This window comes from Leuciscus leuciscus (genome assembly GCF_965113295.1).
Source record: "Leuciscus leuciscus genome assembly, chromosome: 3".
Lineage (NCBI taxonomy): Eukaryota > Metazoa > Chordata > Actinopteri > Cypriniformes > Leuciscidae > Leuciscus > Leuciscus leuciscus.
The window spans coordinates 1,815,222-1,837,686 of NC_138727.1; the positions used below are offsets into that span (position 1 = coordinate 1,815,222).

Here is a 22,465-nt window from a genome sequence, read left to right on the forward strand (position 1 = left end):
TGGGAGTTTAAACTTTTGATATACCCTTCAAGATGCAAGTTTCAGTTTTTATCAACTTCCTTTCAGGGGTCGAGAATTTTGGGAAATGTAGTTTATGTAACGATTCCGAGTTCCAGAATCCTCAAGGAATGTGCACAGGTTTCCTATTGAAATTTCTATCATAATAACTCCTTAAAAAAATTCCAACACAAAACAAACTAGATCTTTTGAAACAATAGGTTCCCAATAGGACTAGCATGTGAATTTCTTGCCTTTTATTTGACAAACATGATGCTGTCAACCAATAAATGCTCAAACAACATGAAAAAACAATATTGTTAACACAAAACACATCTATTTAAAATCCCAAGAATAAAAACAGACATGATATTGATCCTTAATAACTTAATTAGCTGTAGATATCATCAGCATGCACTCTTAAAAATAAAGGTTCCAAAAGTTAATTTTTCCACAGATGTCACAGAAGAACCATTTTTGGTTCCACAAAGAACCTTTCAGTAAAACGAAGGAAACTAATTTTCTTAGTGCGGAGAACATTTGAATAATCTAAAGAACCTCCTTTCTACTATAAAGAACCTTTTGAGGAGCGTAAAGGTTCCATGGATGTTAAAGGTTCTTCATGGAACCATTAATGAACCTTATAAAGAACCTTTTGAGGAGCGTAAAGGTTCCATGGATGTTAAAGGTTCTTCATGGAACCGTTAATGAACCTTATAAAGAACCTTTTGAGGAGCGTAAAGGTTCCATGGATGTTAAAGGTTCTTCATTGAACCATCATGGAACCTTATAAAGAACCTTTTGAGAAGCGTAAAGGTTCCATGGATGTTAAAGGTTCTTCATGGAACCGTAAATTAACCTTATAAAGAACCTTTTGAGGAGCGTAACGGTTCCATGGATGTTAAAGGTTCTTCATGGAACCATCATGGAACCTTATAAAGAACCTTTTGAGAAGCGTAAAGGTTCCATGGATGTTAAAGGTTCTTCATGGAACCATCATGGAACCTTATAAAGAACCTTTTGAGAAGCGTAAAGGTTCCATGGATGTTAAAGTTTCTTCATGGAACCGTAAATGAACCTTATAAAGAACCTTTTGAGGAGCGTAACGGTTCCATGGATGTTAAAGGTTCTTCATGGAACCGTCATGGAACCTTATAAAGAACCTTTTGAGGAGCGTAAAGGTTCCATGGATATTAAAGGTTCTTCATGGAACCGTCAAAGAACCTTATAAAGAACCTTTTGAGAAGCGTAAAGGTTCCATGGATGTTAAAGGTTCTTCATGGAACCGTCAAAGAACCTTATAAAGAACCTTTATTTTCAAGAGTGTGAATTGAAGTGTAGCTTCACAGCAGAGGCAGATCCGGTGTGTGGAGAAGCTCTCGACCAACATCCGAGTCTCTGAGAGCGAAGAGAGTCACTCCAGAGCTGTACGCCGCGGGAATCATCAGATGCGACGTCTTAGGACGCTCTTCATCCTTCTGCTCTTCTTCACTGATCATCTGTCTAACCTGACCTATAAATAAAAGAAACTCACGGTCAGTCGCTCAATGCATTTAGCTGGACGATATAGGCGACATTTACAGTGTCAGCCGACAGTACACTGTACAACATCAGGCCTTGAAGTGTAGATTTAGTGCGCAGTGTATAATGTGCATTATTACACGGCTCTGTGGAATACTTGATTCTGATTGGTCAATCGCTACATCCAGCGTTATATTATTCCCAGATAACAATCGCTGAGAACAGAAACATAGGCTTTTCTTCGGTTTCTCTTCATGGAAGTTTTGCATTTGGTGAGCTGATAAAATATTAAAACTCAGTCGAATCAGTATTTTGTGTACAGTTTTTTTTTTTTTTTATTGTTTGAAAAAAATAAATTACGAATAATTTTGATTAAAAAAAATGTTGGTACGATTTTGAAACAGTTTAATCTGAAATCAATATCTCTGATCTCCATAATTATCAATGTGGTGAAATGCTGTGTAATAAGTGTTATGACTGTATACCGTATCTCTTAAACGTCTGAAACTGCTCTCTCCACGAAACTTTGCGTTTAAAGACCTGATAAAAAATGTCAACTCAGATACATATTTTGTGTCTAATTATTTACTTAAGTAACATCTGGACCAATCAGACACACACAAATGATTCATTATATTTAATTAAAAATCCAGCAAACTCACTCTCCCAACAAAAGCCTATGAAACTTCCCCCAAAACTAACATCACAAGTGAAACTAACACAGGAAACACTGCCCTGTTACAGGAAACACTGAGACTGATGAGTGTTTTACGAGCCCAAAAAGAAATTCCAGAGAGGTGTGACTCTCACTTAATTATTGCTGAGAAGGAGAAACAAACCCTGTTAATCCTATATATTCTGTATATATAACCACTTGAGAAACATGTATCTAATTTTCCCATCTCATGATTTTCCTTATATGCAGTTTGGCCTGATGTATTCTTGTAAACTCTATTGGGGTTAATATTTCAGACTTTACATAATGTTTGGTCTCTATTAACTCCAATCTTTGTTTCCCATTTGTTAATTTACATTACATTTTGCTAACTTTGTGACGCATTAGTATTATAAGAATCTTGAAGATTCTTGTGTTAAACATCCAATCAAACTACATGTTCAAGGGCCTGCTTGAACAATGGGTCATAAAGAAATTCCAAAGGAAAAACACTTCTTATTGGCTCACACACCTCCAGAGGGTGTGACATCATCACGCTTTAAAAAGTCCATCACATGATCCTTTAGAAATCATTCTAATATGATGATTTATTATGAGTGTTGGACACTGTAGTTCTGCTGCCTAATATATTTGATGAATAAAAGGTTAAAAAGAACTGCATTTATTCAAAATAAAAAAATATTTTCTAATAATATAAATCTTCTTTACTATCACTTTTTTATCAATTTAACACATGCTTGCTGAATAAAAGTATTGATTTATTTAAAAAAAAAAAAAAAAAAAAAATGACTGACCCCAAATTCTCATGGGGAGGACATTGACACTCTCACTCATTGTGTTACTGACTACATACATTTCTGTGTGGAGAACACCATACCTAAGAAGAAGGTTCGGTGTTTCTCCAACAACAAACCTTGGGTGACTTCAGAACTCAAAGCCCTGCTGAATGAAAAGAAAATACTTTTTAAATCTGGGGAAAAAGAAGAGTTGAGGACGGTCCAAAAACAACTAAGATGGGAGATTAGGAAAGGAAAAGACAGTTACAGGAAGAAGTTGGAGTCACGCCTCCAACAGGGGTCTGAAAACCATCTCTGGTCAGAACAAAGTCAGTGGCAGAGGCTTTGTTTCTGGTGACTGTGACAGGGCAAATGAATTAAATCTTTTTTTCAATAGATTTGATTCTACCCCCTCTCCTCCCACCTCCAACCAGACTTCAGACCTGTCGGTGAGTCAACCTTTCCCTCTCTGGCCACTGCGGACCAACCCATCCCCCTGTATTCAGTATCACCTACTTCACAACTGTCCATTGACTTTTCATTTATGGATGCTTCATACCCCTCCACCCATCCATCTCTCCAGGGAGCTTCTATACCTCCCTCTAGCAGCCTCTCTCTGACAGTCAATCAGGTGAGGAAGGAGCTAAAAAAGATCAAGGCAAGAAAGGCACCGGGCCCGGATGGAATCTGCCCCAGAATGCTTAAAGATTGTGCAGATCAGCTCAGCGAAGTCATCCTGCACATCTTCAACTTGAGCCTGAGTCTGGAGCGAGTTCCAGTCCTGTGGAAGACTTCGTGTGTTGTTCCAGTTCCAAAAACTGCATATCCCAGGGAGCCCAATCACTTCAGACCGGTTGCCTTAACTTCACACCTGATGAAGACCTTGGAGAGGATTGTACTACGACATCTGAGAACCGTGGTGAGTTCAGAACTGGATCCCCTACAGTTCGCTTACCAAACAGGCATAGGGGTGGAGGATGCCATCATCTATCTTTCACACAGAGCACTGTCACATCTGGAGAGCACTGGGAGCACTGTGAGGGTCATGCTTTTTGATTTTTCCAGTGCTTTCAATACAATTCAACCATCACTGCTCTGGGGGAAGCTATTGGGGGCTGGTGTTGACCAACACCTGTCTGCATGGACCATCAGTTACCTCACTGACAGACCACAGTATGTGAGGCTCCAGGACTGTGTGTCTGATGTGGTGATGAGCAGCACAGGAGCACCACAGGGGACAGTGCTCGCTCCTTTTCTCTACACCCTGTACACAGTGGACTTCAGGCATAACACAAGCAGCAGTCACATGCAGAAGTTCTCCGACGATACTGCCATTGTTGGGAGGGTTTCAGAGGAGAATGACCAGGAGTACCGGGAGGTCATCGGGGACTTTGTCAACTGGTGTGAGTCAAACCACCTTCACATCAACGCCAGCAAGACAAAGGAGATGGTAGTTGACTTTCTCCGGAGGCCACCTGGTGCTACACCGGTGAACATCCAGGGTGTTGACATTGAGATGGTGGAGACATACAAATACCTGGGTGTTCACCTCAACAAGAAACTAGACCGGTCCACAAACACAGACGTCCTGTACAAGAAGGGCCAAAGCCGTCTCCACCTGCTGAGGAGGCTGAGTTCCTTCGGTGTGTGCAGGTCTCTGTTAAAAACTTTTTATGACTCTGTGGTGGCATCTGCAATCTTTTATGCAGTAGCCTGTTGGGGAGCTGGGAGTACAGAAATGGACAGGAAAAAGCTTAATAGACTGGTGAAGAAGGCTAGCTCTGTTCTGGTCTGCCCTCTGGACACCATAGAGGAGGTGGGGGAGAGGAGGATGTTAGCTAGGCTGACATCTATTATGGGCAACACTTCTCACCCCCTACATGAGACTGTGAGGTCCTTGAGCAGCTCCTTCAGTAGCAGATTGCTGCACCCTCGGTGTAAGAAGGAGCGCTTCCGCAGGTCCTTCATTCCAGCAGCAGTCAGACTCTTTAATGCAACATCCTAATGCTTCTGCACTTTGAGTAGCACCGGACAATTATTCTGCATTATGTGTATTTTTTTTATCTATTTATTACTTGTGTCACCTACAATTGTGCAATATGTTACCTCTGTTCATTTACTTTATACTTATCTGTATATTTGTATTTATATACTGTCTGTTTACATTAGGTTGGTTATTGTGTGAATACAGTTGTTTTCTAATCATTATTATTATTGTTATTGTAACTAATCTTATTCTATTCTATTCTATTTTTCATTCCCTATATTTTTGTATTTCTTACTTTATTTTGTATTTTTTTGAGCTGCTGTAACACAGAAATTTCCCCAGTGTGGGATTAATAAAGTCTATCAAATCAAATCAAATCAAATCAAATGACTGACCAGTAGTGTATATTGCTGTTACAAAAGATTTATATTTTTAAAACATTTGCTTCTTTTTTTTATTTTTTATTTTAATTTTTTTATTTTTTATTTATTTTAAAGTATCCTAAAAAAGTATCACAGGTTATGAAAAAATATTAAGCAGCAGAACTGTTTCCAACTTTGATAATGAATCATCATATTAGAATGATTTCTAAATGATCATGTGATAGACTGGAGTAATGATCCTGAAAATTCAGCTTTGCATCACAGAAATAAATTATTTAAGTATATTCAAATAGAAAACTATTATTTTAAGTTGTAATAATATATCACAATATTACTGTTTTTTCTGTATTTTTGATCAAATAAATGCAGGCTTGATGAGCAGAAGAAACTTCTTTCAAAAACATCAAAAATAGTAATGTGTCCAAACTTTTGGCCTGTACTGTACACTATCCCTAACTTAGACCAGTCAAAGAGAGTGCGTCGTACCCTCCACATTTAACGTCTTCCAGCGCAGGTCGGGATGCTGATCTGAGATCTGTGATAGGTGAACATCCGGTGTCAGTCTCTTCAGAACATCTTCCCGGCGAATGAGCAGCACAGACTCGCTGCAAAGACGCTCATGAACCTCCTCTTCACTCACTGTGGAAGAAAACAACAAGTGTAGGATCTAAGAAGGAACACAAAGAAATTTCATTACACCAAGGATTATGTAAAATTGCCATCACCACATGGTTATTTAATTCATTTCATGTGAAATGAACATGCCGTCAAAATAAAAGTTCCACTTCCGACACATCGGCCAAACGGAAAAATTTCGGAAACATTATCGGACAATGCAAATATTTAAAAATGCCAAATATCGTCCGATATATCAGTCGACCACTAGTTTGTATGTGTTACTGTACTATAGTTTACTGTTCTTTTACTTTACAATAGTTAACAGATTATTCAAGTTTAGCTTTTATATTCTCTGGGCTGCGTTCTTCAGCCCCGACAAAAAGTTGCAAAACGTTTTTTTAAACGGAAACGGTGGTGCGTTGAACACACGGTTCTGATGACGCAAGAGTTGGAACTACGGCAGCTGAGAAGGACATTCCGCGTGTTCTTTCTGAAGAGTTTTCAGAATATGGACGACGCCCCTTCGTTCTCTTCCATTGGTGAGAAGTGAAGCCGCCAGTGTCCCGATATGGCGCTGACATCTTGGGTCTTGAGTCTGCGCAGTAGCGATCTCGGGACCAGACCGGCGCAGTCATGAGCAGGAAGTAAAGCCGCGAAATCAAGGCCCCGCCCCCTCACTCACTCTCGGTGTGAAGTAATTAATTATAGAAATTTATGTATTAAATGTAAAGCTCTAATCTCCTCAGTCCTCCGAAGATCTCGAAAAAAAGTCTGTTGGTGCTTCAAAGAACCTGTCAATCACAGCTGTCTATCATGACGTCACACCACCGTTTTTATAGCATCAAATAACTAACTAAAAACAAACTTATTTTAAAAACAGACACTTTGATTTACATCAGCGTGATAAAAACTACAGTAAATGACAGAAACCACCTTCGGAAAAAAGATATTTGAAGTGTAACTAATTAAATTGTTTAGTTGGTCCCAAGTCCCATTGAATAACACGGGGAGGCGGGGCTTATGACCTATACTAGGACCAGTCACCGGGGGGCGATCGAGACGCTTTGGCTTCACTTTTCAGGGCTTGTGCGGCACGCTTGGATGAAACCGGTATAAACACGTGTTTAATCCTGCAAAATACGCTCGATGTTACAGTCACTGCCCTTACCGTACACAATACAAGAGAACATCCCAATCGGGTGAAGGCATTTGTGGAAACTGTGGTTCCTAATAATTGTGATCCAACATTTGCCTCGTATTTCAGGATGAAACGACAAACATTTCAGGAGAAGGATAATCCACTTCTCACCTCCGACACGGTGTTATGAACTATATGACCTTTTTATTTTTATTGTGAGTACTAGGCTCATCATTATAGCTGATCACTGTCGATATTTCTACTATAAAACTCTAACAAACATGTCTTCTAATATCTTCAGTTGTTGCGTATACCAGATGCGGGACACATTTGTGAACGACTTTACTCGGACCCATTGTCTCTTTAATACCATGTGGTTTATGTACATGTTGCTGCTGATTGGGCGGACATTTTTGACACACACACACCAAACAAGAGAAAACGTGTCTCAAACCCCGTTACACACCGTTTCCAGGAAACATGTCGTTCAACACGGAAACCGTAGCAAAACGTTGCGCGCCGGTTTGAGCTTGAACTAGCCCCAGTTTTCACTTCGCCAACAAAATAAAAGTCCTGCTTCCGACACATCGACGGCCAATATATCAAGTTTTTTTTTTCTACTGTACTATAGTTTGCTGTTGTTTAACTATACTATAGTTATTAGATCATTTAACTTTACTTTAGATGTCATATTTTCATTTTTCATTTTAGTTTTACTAATTTTGTAATGCACTTTTTTCATTTTATTAGTTTTTGTACTTTTTACACACACATTATATAAACGTATCAGGGTAAAGTGCAGAGATATTTTAGTATCACTGATATACTATTTTAGGTTTTATTTTTATACTCTTTTTTAATTATTTTTATATTACATTTATCTTGATTTTAAAGATTTAGTCATTTTGTTGTGAGTTTTTATCACTTTTATTCATTTAAAAACATTTTTATATGTCTCTATACTTTTTATTTCAGTTTCAAGTTTAGTTATTTCAGTCCATCAAGTTTACTTTTTTACGAGTTCAGTTTCAGTGAATTATATGAAGCCCGTGTGATTTGGGACGCACCCACATCCAGATGGTTGTTCATGAACACGGCCCGGGGTCCCACTCCGAAGACAAGTTTATACAGTGCTATGCATAAGTTTAGACACCCATGCTAAAGTTGACTAAAAAGAGGAATAAAAAAATCATCTTTTGGAAATTGAACTTAATGCCTTAGTTAAACAAACTTGGAAAAATCCAACCTTTAAGGACACCAATTTTCTTTGTGAATGAATAATGTATCGTAAATAAATAAATGTTACCTAGAGTTTGGCATGGTTTTATTTCAGTTAGGGAAATAGCTGGTTTGATTTGCATTGAGAAATGATCTTATGCAAAGTACTCCATGCCAATCTCTAGGTGTGGTGAAGGCTATGTGATGATGTGGGGCTATTTTAATTCCAAAGGCCAAGGGAACTTTATCAGGATGCATAGTATCCTGGATCCATGAAGTAACTGGCCTTTAAAAATAAAAATCTGCCTGCCTCTATGGGAATGTAACATAGGGGTGTCCAGACTTATGCACCCTGTATTTTAAGGAAGAACATTTATTTATTTACGATACATTATTCATTCACAAAGAAAATTGGTGTCCTTAAAGGTTGGATTTTTCCTAGTTTGTTTAATTAAGGCATTAAGTTCAATTTCCAAAAGATGATTTTTTTATTCCTCTTTTTAGTCAACTTTAGCATGGGTGTCTAAACTTATGCATAGCACTGTATATATATATATATATATATATATATATATATATATATATATATATATACGTACAGTGAGGAAAATAAGTATTTGAACACCCTGCTATTTTGCAAGTTCTCCCACTTAGAAATCATGGCGGGGTCTGAAATTGTCATCGTAGGAGCATGTCCACTGTGAGAGATAAAATCTAAAAAAAAAAAATCCAGAAATCACAATGTATGATTTTTTAACTATTTATTTGTATGATACAGCTGCAAATAAGTATTTGAACACCTGAGAAAATCAATGTTAATATTTGGTACAGTAGCCTTTGTTTACAATTACAGAGGTCAAACGTTTCCTGTAGTATTTCACCAGGTTTGCACACACTGCAGGAGGGATTTTGGCCCACTCCTCCACACAGATCTTCTCTAGATCAGTCAGGTTTCTGGGCTGTCGCTGAGAAACACGGAGTTTGAGCTCCCTCCAAAGATTCTCTATTGGGTTTAGGTCTGGAGACTGGCTAGGCCACGCCAGAACCTTGATAAGCTTCTTTCAGAGCCACTCCCTCCTGGCCAGGACTCCCTGGAGGAAGAGATTTCTTTTAATCTCAATGGGACCTTCCTGGAAAAATAAAGGATAATAATAACTCCTTGGTTATCCTGGCTGTGTGCTTCGGGTCATTGTCATGTTGGAAGACCCAGCCTCGACCCATCTTCAATGCTCTAACTGAGGGAAGGAGGTTGTTCCCCAAAATCTCGCAATACATGGCCCCGGTCATCCTCTCCTTAATACAGTGCAGTCGCCCTGTCCCATGTGCAGAAAAACACCCCCAAAGCATGATGCTACCACCCCCATGCTTCACAGTAGGGATGGTGTTCTTGGGATGGTACTCATCATTCTTCTTCCTCCAAACACGTTTAGTGGAATTATGACCAAAAAGTTCTATTTTGGTCTCATCTGACCACATGACTTTCTCCCATGACTCCTCTGGATCATCCAAATGGTCATTGGCAAACTTAAGACGGGCCTTGACATGTGCTGGTTTAAGCAGGGGAACCTCCAGTGCCATGCATGATTTCAAACCATGACGTCTTAGTGTATTACCAACAGTAACCTTGGAAACGGTGGTCCCAGCTCTTTTCAGGTCATTGACCAGCTCCTCCCGTGTAGTTCTGGGCTGATTTCTCACCTTTCTTAGGATCATTGAGACCCCACGAGGTGAGATCTTGCATGGAGCCCCAGTCACCAAGCTGCTTGGCAATTTCCCCGTAGCCCTTTCCAGCCTTGTGGAGGTGTACAATTTTGTCTCTAGTGTCTTTGGACAGCTCTTTGGTCTTGGCCATGTTAGTAGTTGGATTCTTACTGATTGTATGGGGTGGACAGGTGTCTTTATGCAGCTAACGACCTCAAACAGGTGCATCTAATTTAGGATAATAAATGGAGTGGAGGTGGACATTTTAAAGGCAGACTAACAGGTCTTTGAGGGTCAGAATTCTAGCTGACAGACAGGTGTTCAAATACTTATTTGCAGCTGTATCATACAAATAAATAGTTAAAAAATCATATATTGTGATTTCTGGATTTTTTTTTTTAGATTATGTCTCTCACAGTGGACATGCACCTATGATGACAATTTCAGACCCCTCCATGATTTCTAAGTGGGAGAACTTGCAAAATAGCAGGGTGTTCAAATACTTATTTTCCTCACTGTATATATACACACACACACACACACACACACACACACACACACATGTATTATATAAACATATCAGGATCAGGGTAAAGTGCAGAGTTATTTTAGTACCACTGACATACTATTTTAGTTTTAATATATATCAAGTGATTTGTGTGATTTGGGACGCACCCACATCCAGAGGGTTGGTCATGAACACGGCCCGGGGTCCCACGCCGAAGATGAGCTGGTGGTGCCAGGCGTCGGGAATCTCTTCTCCTTCGGGAACGGCCTTCTGCATGTTCATGGTGGCGACGGGAACGGCTCCGCGCAGGATCCATCGGGCCAACCAGGGCACCAGCTTCACCCTGCGCCGGGGAAAGAGCCCGAAGAACCGGCCCATCACACGCCCCCCGCTGGCCTGATCCGCCCCGTCGATCAGCTGCAGGTGCGTCGCCCCTGGATGGAGGGCAGGTGTGTTGGGTTATTAGACAATAAAACAGTATTTAGATCACAAAACCAGTCATAAGTCACACGGGTTTATTTGTGGCAATAGCCAACAATACATTGTATGGGTCAAAATTATCCATTTTTCTTTTATGCCAAAAATAATTAGGATATTAAGTAAAGATCATGTTCCATGAAAATATTTCCTACCGTAAATATATAAAACATTTATTTGCGTGAGTGAATGCAGCACAATCGTGACCATAAATGCACAACTTTAAAGGAGATTTACCCAATGTTTAGATTTTTTTGCACCCTCAGATTCCAGATTTTAAAATATTCAAATTTATACAGCTTTCAGATCATGTATAAATCTCAATTAAAAAAAAAATTGACCCATGTGACTGGTTTTGTGGTCCAGGGTCTCATATCGCAATACAAAAATCTATTTTTTTTTTACAATGTTGTTTTGGACCCCATTGACTTCAATAGTTTTGGACAAAAACGGCTGATAAATAGGACACATCATTGTGTGATGTATGAACAGCTGTCCTGGCTTGCCCCCTCAGCCAGAAGACAATATCATTGGTTTCAGCTCATTTTTAAATGTATTTACTTTCAATATCCATATTATTTATCGCAATATTTAGTGCCTTACAGTTCTCAAAATAGACTTCGTCACAACGAGCAGATCTTCTTTACTGTGCCTAGAGTTAAGAGAGAAATTGGGAAATATGCTTTCTGTGTTAGAGCCCCTCGTGACTGGAAAAGCCTTCCTGCATCTATTCGCTCGCTTACGTCTTTTCCTCGGTTCCGAACTGCTTTGTTAACACATCTTCAGAATACTTGTCTGTTTCTAGCATTTCAGATTTAGCATTAATATGTGTCATGTTATGTATGTGTGTATATATGAATGAGTTTATGTATATATATGTACATATATAGTGATGTTAACTTTGTCAGTTATATTTGGGATTATTGTGTTATATGCAATATGTTACACCAGTTGTTCTCAAACATCTCACACCAAATACCCCTCTTAAAACACTTGACTTCCAAAGATTTTAGATTGAAAAGGTTTTACTTAAAAGTGGTATCAAATAAAAATGTGTTTAGTGGTATACATACCCCAGTTTGGGAACCACTGTGACTTACTTTACTCTATCTGTGATGGGTGGGGATAGTGAGAGCTTGTGTGTGTGTGTGTGTGTGTGTGTGTGTGTGTGTGTGTGTGTGTGTGTGTGTGTGTGTGTGTGTGTGTGTGTGTGTGTGTGTGTGTGTGTGTGTGTGTGTGTGTGTGTGTGTGTGTGTGAGTGCTTCCAAATAATTTTCTGTTTCACAGAGGAAAGAAAGTCATACAGGTTCGAAACGACTTTAGGGTGAGTAAATTATGACAGAATTGCCTTTATGATTAACAATAATTGTGGCTTTTTTTTGCACAAACAAATAACAAACAGTAATTTTGATGACAGCAATGACATGTCTTGTCATTTAATGTGGGATGTCAACCATGTCTTCTAGAGTTAACAATATAATTGTGCGGTTAATTCTCATACTGTATTTTCAGAAAGTTTTGGAATATTTTTTCCTCTCCCCAAATGTGTCAAAAATGAAACAAAACCGTAAAAACAGCGATGCTGTCACTGTGCAATGGATGAAGAGCTGTATGTACCGGCGTTGCTGCGCGAGTGCAGGTAATCATGCAGCGGCACCGTGTTCCTCCTCAGACTCGTCCTCACGCAGGAGTTCACCGTCTCCGGTGTGACCGTGATGATGCCCAGCGCCTGCAGAACGTCCACCAGAGCCGTGGCTCCACACGCAGAGACCCCGATCTGAAGAGTCTGCCTCTGAACCGCCTCCTGGATGCTCCACAGCATCGCCGTGTGGATCTCAGAACCGGCAGAACCCTCGGGATCCTCCGACCCCATCATCTCCATCTCTGCTGGATGCTGTGCTGGAAAACACATCAGAAGTGCCGGAAGTCAGGGCTTTTCAATCCGTTAGATGCAACGGACCATCCTCGCGCAATCCGAACATTTAAGCGATATATTGTCATGTATAAATCAATCAATTAATACTGTGAAAAAATTATATTATAAATGTGCAAAATATTTATATTACATCGTTGTTGTTTTTTCTTGGAATGTACTTTTATTTATTTAATTGTATTATTTATTTAAATCAAATTCCATTTATTTTAATATTTTTTTTTAATGATTTTTTAAGTCAGGGCTTTTTTAAATCTGTTAAGGATATAAAGATCCAATTAATACTGTGAAAAATGTATATTATATAAATATGCAAAATATTTAGTTTTTCTATTACATTACATCATTGTTTTTTCTTGGACTTTTAGATGTATTGTGTTCATTTATTTAATTGTATTATTTATTTATTTACTGAATAACTCAAATTCCATTTATTTTCTTTTTTTAGATAGTTTAATCTCATTTCTACCTTTCTACGCTGCTTTTTAGCTTTATTTATTTAAATAAGATTTCATACATTTATTTAGTTTTTACCAAATGTATACTATGTTATATATTTAAATCAAATTACTTTTTATTTTATTTTTTTTAATCAAATGTGTTAATCATTTAATCATGATTTAATTTAAATACAGTTGTATGTATTTTAATCAATTTATTGTAATCTAAAGTATTAATTTATTATGTTTTATTTTGATCAAATGTATTTTATTGTATAAAATTATGTATTTATCTATTATATAATTCTATTTTATTTTCAATGATCAATTCTGTGTTTTTAATTAAATGTAGGCTATTTATAAAATTCATAAAAAGTAAAAAAATCTTTATTGACTTTATCTTTACACTGTTTTTAAGAAATGATCATTGATGACAACACCACAGGTAACCATAAACATATAAACATAACATAAACACAACACCATAAACATAAACACAGCAAATTTGCATTTTTATTCAGTTTTACGTAAAAATGAAAAAAATAAGACACAAATGTCCATTTATTGATGATGATAATAATAATGTTCCGAATATAATTGTACATTTGTATCATAATTGTACAAAACTGTTTCTAATTATAAAACTATAACAAACTGTAAATTTATAATTATTAACTTTTATAATCTTTTTTTATTTATTTTTATGGAAATGTACGTCTTTTATCGTATTCCCGTTATTTATTTTAAAATACCACGGCAAAGCACTCGAGGGCGTAGAGATATATTATATATAATTAATAATTACCATGGTAAAATAAAATCTCTGACAGCGATATTTTAGCGTTCCTGAACATGAACCATGTCAACACGTTCATTATAAAGGGAGCCTTCTAGTTTGTATACATCACGACGCTCGCTGCAGATTTCAGGGTAAATCATCTCTGATTAAAATATATTGTGTAAATATGACAACGCAACTAATATAAAACATTCAAATTAAGCATTTGGTTCAATACAAACCGCTTCAGCACGAGGAACTCGACAGACTCCTGACGGGCTTTGGTTTGTTTTTATTCCTTGATTAGCTCTCGTGACTCAGTCACTGTGCTGTGATTGGATGGCGGGACTCAGTCACTGTGCTGTGATTGGATGGCGGGGACTCCGGCAATGTGCTCTGATTGGATTGCGGGACTCCCGTCAGTGTGATTGTGATTGGTCTATCAAATGTGACAGACTTGTGCGCACGACTCTGAATGTTGGAGAGATTTGTTGGGAAAAAGTTTGGCTTTCGCCACACAAGTGTTTTTTTAACCAACAAAGTCAAAGAGATCTCATTCAAAATACTTCATATAGCGCTATATAAATTTAATGAATTATTATATGACCTCTGTAGATTTACAAGATATATATATATATATATATATATATTTTTTTTTAAGTTCTTCTTCTTTTGCCTTTGCTTACGTTATACTTTGTTTTTGATAACCCCTTGACCTCCCTGGCTTATTTGTGATTCGTCTATAGACTTTTGATGTACAGAAGATGTTGTTTTCCTGCTAGGTATGTCCTATCTTTGAATAAAAGTTATATATAATTTTTTTTTTTTTTTAAAGTTAAAATTCTGAACGTAATTTAAAACTTGTATGGAAGCCTATTTCCGCAGGAAGAAAAATCATGCTCAGGCAAATCTAAAAAAAAAAAAATAATAATTATGACATAAGTGACATACTAAGTCATAATTATGACAAAAACATACATTACATACTAATTATGACAAACAAAACATAAATATGAAATGAAAAGTGATAATTATGTCGACATTGTGACAAAAATGCATAATTATGACACTATGTGACATGATTATTCACAATTATGACATAAAAAACATAAATATGACAATAATTATGGGATAAAAATATAACAAAAACTTCAAATAAACTTAGAATAAAGTCATAATTATCATAGTAAGTGAGATAAAAAGTAAAAATTATGACCAAAAAAAAATCATAAATGACGCCAAAAAATAAGATAAATTCTAAATGACTTGTAGCCACACATACACAATTTTATTTTAATTTTTTTATTAAAATACGCAATTAAAAATACGTTTACATATAGAAGATGTTACAGTTGACATTTGGTTTTTTTACCATGATTTCTTTACACTATAAGAGTCAAACTAACGCTACCTGGTTCCGAATGGCTGATGTCTGAGTCAGAGTTACAGTAGGTCTACTGCGCTGGAGGAGTTATACTTTCGCTTTCGATCGCTCTTACAAGTGAGAGTAAAAGCGAGAGTGTGTTTCAGTCAGTGAAAGTGTGCTGATGTACACACATCTCCGACAGGGACAATGCAAACACCAGCTCAAGCGCAGAGCTAAACATCCCGCGCTAGATTAGTTGTGAACACGTGACCCTGTTGAAATGAGAAGAGCCTGAATGAAAGGCTCCGGGATGAATTTGTCCTCCGGAACCCGAACTCGATCAGTTCTAATCAGGGGATTTACACTCGCGTTCGTGCTGTTGTCGACATGCGCGTGCACGGGTGAGTAGCGTTACAAGCCTGCTTTAACTATGGGATGTTTCGGAAGGGTATTATTATCATTATTTTTAAGTGGAAAGCAACTATAAAAAATAATTATCTCTCTCTATACTATTTTATTATATTTTATAGGCTATATTCGGGTAGTTAATAAAATGTAGCCTTTTCATAAAGGTCTTAAAAATATACAAAATGAAAGATAGTTTTTTGTTTTTGTTTGTTTATTAACAAATGACGACTTGCCTAAAAGGAGGTTTTGTCAGATTTACTTCTGGGTGCAAATTTGTCCCAGCTAACAAAAATATGTTCTAAAAACGTCGCATTAAGTTCTGAAAACTTTTTTTTTTTCTTGGTTATGTGAACGTTCCATTTCATCATTCTTCAAACATTATGGAAATGTTACTTTTTAATGTTTTCTGAACGTTGTGAAACAAGTAACATAACTTCCAACTAAAGCGTTTTAGGAAAAAAACGCAATAACGGGGTTTTTTTTGTGCTAATGTTTTGAAAACGTTGAACGATCGTTCTGTCAACGTTACCTGAAGAACGTCATAACTTTGAGAGACTAAGTCTCATAAATTATTAATAATTATAATTTCATAATTATTATAATTATATGAAAGATTCATAATTATGACATAAAAAACAAATGTGACATAAAACATCGACATTATGACATAAAAAGCCATAGTTGTGACATACTAAGTAACATGCTAATTCATATTTTATGACATTAAAAACATAAATATGACATACGCAAGTGATAATTAATATGACAAATATGACAAAACGTATAATGAAATTGAGATAAAGTCGACATTATGACAAAAAAGTCAACATTATGACATAAAAAACATAAATATGACATATAAAGTCATAATTATGGCATAAAAAGTCATAATTATGGCATAAAAAGTCATAATTATGACATAAAAAACATAAATATGACATACGCAAGTGATAATTATTGGATAAAAGGTCAAAATATGACAAAACTTATAATGAAATTGAGTTAAGTCGACATTATGACAAAAAGATAGCATTATGACATATAAAACATAAATATGACAAAAAGTCATAATTATGACATATAAAGTCATAATTATGGCATAAAAAGTCATACTTATGACATAAAAAGTCATAATTATGACATACGCAAATGATAATTATTGGATAAAAGGTCAAAATATGACAAAACTTATAATGAAATTGAGATAAAGTCGACATTATGACATAAAAAGTCAGCATTATGACATATAAAACATAAATATGACATAAAAAGTCATAATTATGACATATAGAGTCATAATTATGGCATAAAAAGTCATACTTATGACATAAAAAGTCATAATTATGACATAAAAAACATAAATATGACATACGCAAGTGATAATTATTGGATAAAAGGTCAAAATATGACAAAACTTATAATGAAATTGAGATAAAGTCGACATTATGACATAAAAAGTCAGCATTATGACATGTAAAACACAAATATGACATAAAAAGTCATAATTATGACATATAAAGTCATAATTATGGCATAAAAAGTCATACTTATGACATAAAAAACATACATATGACATAGAAAGTGATAATTATGACATAAAAAGTCATAATTATGACATAAAAACATACATATGACATAGAAAGTGATAATTATGAGATGAAAAGTCAAAATTATGACAAAAATGCATTAAAAAACAGGGAAAAAAGCTATATATAAATGAAGTTTTTGTGCTACGATTTTCAAAACACTGAACAAACGTTCTATTAATGTGACATAACTTTGAGAGAACCTTTCCAGAACATTCTGAGAACTGTTATGTGGGATGGTACTGATGGTAAATCTGGAGCTCATTACAGTAACTCAGATGTTGATGATGTTATTCCCTGCACAGACTGCACTGACCACAACGTTACGGCCCAGGCTGGAGAAGCAGCGGTTCTGCCCTGCAAGTGTCCACCGGCTCAGCCTCCACATCTGGTCTGGCAGAAGAACGTCGGTGACCAGATACTCGTGGTCAGAACCTACAGAGGAGAAAACAACACAGAGGACAATCAAGCGGAAGAGTATCGCAACAGAACCGAGCTGAAGCTGACGGAAAGCTGTTCTCTTACGCTCCTCAGTGTGACTCCATCAGACCAGGGACTGTACGAGTGCTACTATCAGAAAGAACCTATAAAACACGAAAGCATCTGTCTGGAGGTCACAGGTACGTGTGCGTTTGGTTATGAGGAACAATCAAGGTTATTATTGTTAACTAACTCTAAAACAACCTAAAAAACTGTTTCGTTACTAAAAAAATAAGACATTTTTGTTTACTCACAAAAGCACTAAACTGAACTATATATATATTTTTAAGAACCATTTAGACATATATGGTAAAAACATACAAATAAAATAAAAGTAGAAATTATACAAATAAAAGATCATTTAAATAAAAATGACAATGAACTGAAGTTTCAATTTAAAAAATATGACATAAAAAATGGTAGTTATGGGATAAAAAGTAGAAATATGACAAAAAATTTGATAAAATCATAGTTATGACAAAGAGTCGACATTATGACAAAAAACAAAAATATGACTTAAAAGTCATAATTACGACATAAAAAGTAGATATTAAATGACATAATAAACATAAATATGACATAATAACTGAGATTAAAGACTAAATGAGATTTAGTTCATAAAATGACACACACAAAAAAAGAAAATTATGACGTGTTGCCAAAAAAAAAAACATTAACCCCAAAAGCCAAACCTAAATGGATAAATATGTCGGCATTTTGCATGAATATTAGGCCTATATAATTAACCATTTTCGCAGTTGACTGGAATGTGTGTTTATCAGTCTGATCTCTGGGAATGGAAGCCATGGCTTTGCTGCTAACCTTTGGCTCATGATTTATCGCACGCGACCGTATGAGTTTGTATATCAGATTACAGTTGTTGCATCTAAGGGACGGTTTCTATGGAGATTAAACTGCCATGTGCCAAAGTTTATCATCAACACTCTTGCTGTTTCTTTATAAATACAAGCACCTCCAGAAAAGCTTTGGACCGTCCAGAAAACAGTGGTGACGTCTTCGGTTTGTGGTCTTCTCGTCATGGTGATCATCTCAGTGGCCGCTGCAGTTTATGTGGGAATTACTCGCAAAAATAGACGTCGAATGAACGGTAAAGTAAAAAAAAAGTTCTTGTGTGCACTTTTCTTGCACCCTTATGTTTGTTTAGAAACATTATAATGCATCAAGATGAGATCTGAGTCTATTTATTTGTTCTGGCTTTGCAGGAGGATTCACTGCAGCATTGACGAGCGTTTAACAGCTGTCAGTGAAACAGAGCCAGATCTCTGGTTTCTGACCGATTATCACAGATGATATCTCCACAAAAATGCAAAAAGGTGCAAATGTGGGATCTAAAAAAACAAAACTCAACAACAAAAACCCCTGCACAAGCTCAGACACCGTTCAGTGACTCATTTAAACTACTGATCCAACACAATCCTTTTCTGTCACGATCTCCTATCACAGGTAAAATACTGTGAATGCCACAAATGGCTGGTCATTTTAATTGTTATTATTCCTCGTTGTTGCTGCCGTTTAAAGGCCTTATATTTACATTTCTGCATTTGGCGGACGCTTTTATCCAAAACGACTTACATTGCATTTCAAGGCACATATTTACATTCTTATCAGTTCTTGCTTTCCCTGCATGGGAATTGAACCCATGACCTTGGCGTTGCAAGCGCCGGCGCTCTACTGTTTGAGCTTCAGGAAAGACAATCCTGTATCATGACCAATCAAGCTTTTCTTAAAGTAAAAGAGGTTGACATTCTATAAAAAAAAAAATAAAAAAAATAATCAAATGTTCAAATATGTCAAAAACACGTTATGCAGGAGGTGAACATTATAAATGAACAGATGATTTCCATCCAAACGTCGTTTACTGCGTCACCACTTCACTTCCTTATTTTATTCTCAAAAAATGCTGACACGCAGTTCTAAAAACTATGACTTAATTTCTCAAAACACTCAAGATTGCACAAGCAAACACTTCATTCAAAACTATTTGAACTCTTCTAAAAAAAATGTGTTTTTGCTTAGAAACTCTACACACAAACCATTACATAATTAGCCACATACTCGCCAAACTACACACAGATAAGAAGCTGACCTGAATCAGTACTGAACTAACTTCAGCTGAATAATGACACTACTGGCTCGTTAGAACGGCTTCCAGCAGAATCTGACTTTTCTTACTTTTGTGAAGCTGCTGTGAAACAATCTAAAACAGTTAGTTCCAGTCCTTGATTCTGATTGGTCAATAGCTGTGTTTTTATTCTCATTAGCTTGAAAATGTCCTCTTTTGTCATGATTCATATGACACAGTTGTTGTCAGCTTGGCAAACAGTTTGGAGAACTTGATGTTTCCCCATTCAAAGAAATTTTTCTGAATGGTTTCATGCATATATAGTCGTGTTAATAGTGTCCTTATTTTCCCCAGGTTTTTTTTTTCTTTTCTTGAAAATCGTATTTGAATGTGTGGCAAATATAGTTGCCAGTGTGGGGAAAATAATGTTGTATGCACCCCCTCTATGTCAAATATGAATAGGAGGAGAACATTAGGCATCCATCTCAAAATAACTGCTTTCAACAGATCAATCTTTATTCATAAACACATGTATTATGTATAAAAGTAAGTCAGTGTACCTGCATTTACAGTAGCATTATCCTTCAGGTCAGTCCTATAGGCTATTCGTAATAAAAAAATAAGTTTGAATGTCTGCAGCGATATCTTGTCCTTTTAACAGTTACACAGTGTCCTAATTATACGCGATAAAAGGTTATTTTCCATGTTGATCAGAGTGTTTGTCCTAACCGGCCGCGACGGCGACGATTCTGTTTTAGAACCGGTTTCTATTTTTCTGCGATGTCGCGCGGAACAACAAACACAAAGTGTGGCGATGATAATCACAGGTGCTGTTTATGTGCTTTATTTAATCTTAAAAGCGTGCACTGTGACTTTGAATATCATTTAGTGCTCCAGCTTTGTGGCTGTAAAAGCAACAATGGATAATTCACCTCAGATCTCAAAATTAAACAAATGAAAACAAGAACGTTCAAATTGTGAACAAACAAGTGTATTCTTTGACAAAGATTGTTTTAGTAACTCAGTAGCCTATGTATTTTTATTAATGGTGTAATATTTGTGAATTTGCGCGTGCCGTCATGATTACTCTCTGGTGTCGTGCACTCGCCGCGAGACTCCGCCCACACGCTACATTATCTTATCGCATCGTGCATTATCTTATGTGCCTTCCATATCCCGCGCAATATGCTAATCATTTATCAGTTGCGTCTTGCTTCTCCGTGTTATAAAAGTCTTCTCTACTGACTGACTCACTCATAAAGACAGTCTCTGTCGCCGTCTAATGGCGAAATAATGAAACTTCTGTTGCTGTTTACGGGCAGGGACTATTTTTTCCAGCGGAAGGAAGGCTTTTAGTGATTTTATTTCATGAGTTCAAGTTAATTTCAAGTTGCATTGACATATTTTTGGGCTTTAATATTTGTATTGTGTGGTAACCGTTTTATAAAAACAATAAGGTTTTTGCTTACATATATTTTACACTATAAACAGGAATGAAAGGGGGTAAAAAATATGTCTCTCTTTCAAACGACACTGAGTTTTGATTTCTAGGTGAACAAATGTTTCATTGATGGTCGTTAACTGTAGGTCATCAGGAAATGAGTGTGGCTTTTAAATGGCTGTTTTCCAAAAGAAACAAAAGAGATGTTAGCTTTGAATGATGTCCAATGTTGAGAACTGTGTTTAGAGTTTTGTAAAAAGTTTGTTTTACAACTGCAAACGTTTAAAGTGTATAATGTGCTTGTAGTTTTGCAGACTTGGTGTGAAGATTCTGTAAATGATTGAATGATTTCACTCATGTTTCACTTGAGTTTCACAGGGCATTACTGAATTTAGTCATAGTGTAGGAATGCACACATCCAGCAGTGACCCAGATATGTGTGTGTGTGTGTGTGTGTGTGTGTGTGTGTGTGTGTGTGTGTGTGTGTGAGCCGTATGTCGTCTCACAGTCCTGCATTTACTGCCTTTCTGTTGTGTATTATGGGATGTTTTGTAGATGTCTGTTTACTGCACTGGAAATGAATCCTGTTCGGCACAACATACACAAACACATTTTGCATCAGTTAACCTGAATTATTCAATTATTCCTGAAGTCTGTCTGTTCTGTTTTCCCCCTTTTAAAGTCTGAAACAAGTCATATATATGCATAAACTGTTGAATTTCACGTGTTTTTGCTGCACTTTTGTATGCCATTTATACAATATGACTCTGAAATATGTGAAAATAAAAACTAACTGAATAAAATGTGAGTGTTAATTTTGCTTTTTTAAATTAGTTTTTATTTTAATATCGTTTTCAATTTTGCTTTAAATTTAAGTTTAGTTTTAGTTAGTTTCATTAATGGTTTTGTTAGTTTTAGTGTAGTTTTTATTTTGCAAACACATTTCTATT

At 36.4% G+C, this 22,465-nt stretch overlaps 2 protein-coding genes across 5 annotated transcripts; one reads left to right on the top strand and one right to left on the bottom strand.

Moving 5' to 3' along the window:
* Positions 1 to 219: 219 nt before the first annotated feature.
* LOC309494500 (uncharacterized protein) lies at positions 220 to 14,474 on the bottom strand. Of its 4 annotated transcripts, none has more exons than XM_082163911.1 (5): positions 14,394 to 14,474; positions 12,618 to 12,899; positions 10,695 to 10,957; positions 5,827 to 6,007; positions 220 to 1,510 (listed from the first exon to the last, which is right to left on the bottom strand). In XM_082163911.1, exons 2-5 carry the CDS (start codon positions 12,880 to 12,882, stop codon positions 1,341 to 1,343), a joined length of 879 nt encoding a protein of 292 aa, XP_082020037.1. In that variant the 5' UTR covers positions 12,883 to 12,899; positions 14,394 to 14,474; the 3' UTR covers positions 220 to 1,340. The 4 variants fall into 4 exon arrangements, with proteins under 4 accessions (XP_082020037.1, XP_082020038.1, XP_082020035.1 ...); XM_082163912.1 differs by having other exon boundaries at positions 12,618 to 12,894; positions 14,394 to 14,440; XM_082163909.1 differs by lacking the exon at positions 14,394 to 14,474 and adding an exon at positions 14,179 to 14,387.
* Positions 14,475 to 15,628: 1,154 nt separating this feature from the next.
* On the top strand, positions 15,629 to 21,915 carry LOC309493599 (uncharacterized protein). The gene is made up of 4 exons (XM_082162731.1): positions 15,629 to 15,918; positions 17,817 to 18,131; positions 18,962 to 19,099; positions 19,215 to 21,915. Exons 1-4 carry the CDS (start codon positions 15,813 to 15,815, stop codon positions 19,244 to 19,246), a joined length of 591 nt encoding a protein of 196 aa, XP_082018857.1. The 5' UTR covers positions 15,629 to 15,812; the 3' UTR covers positions 19,247 to 21,915.
* The last annotated feature ends 550 nt before the right edge of the window (positions 21,916 to 22,465 follow it).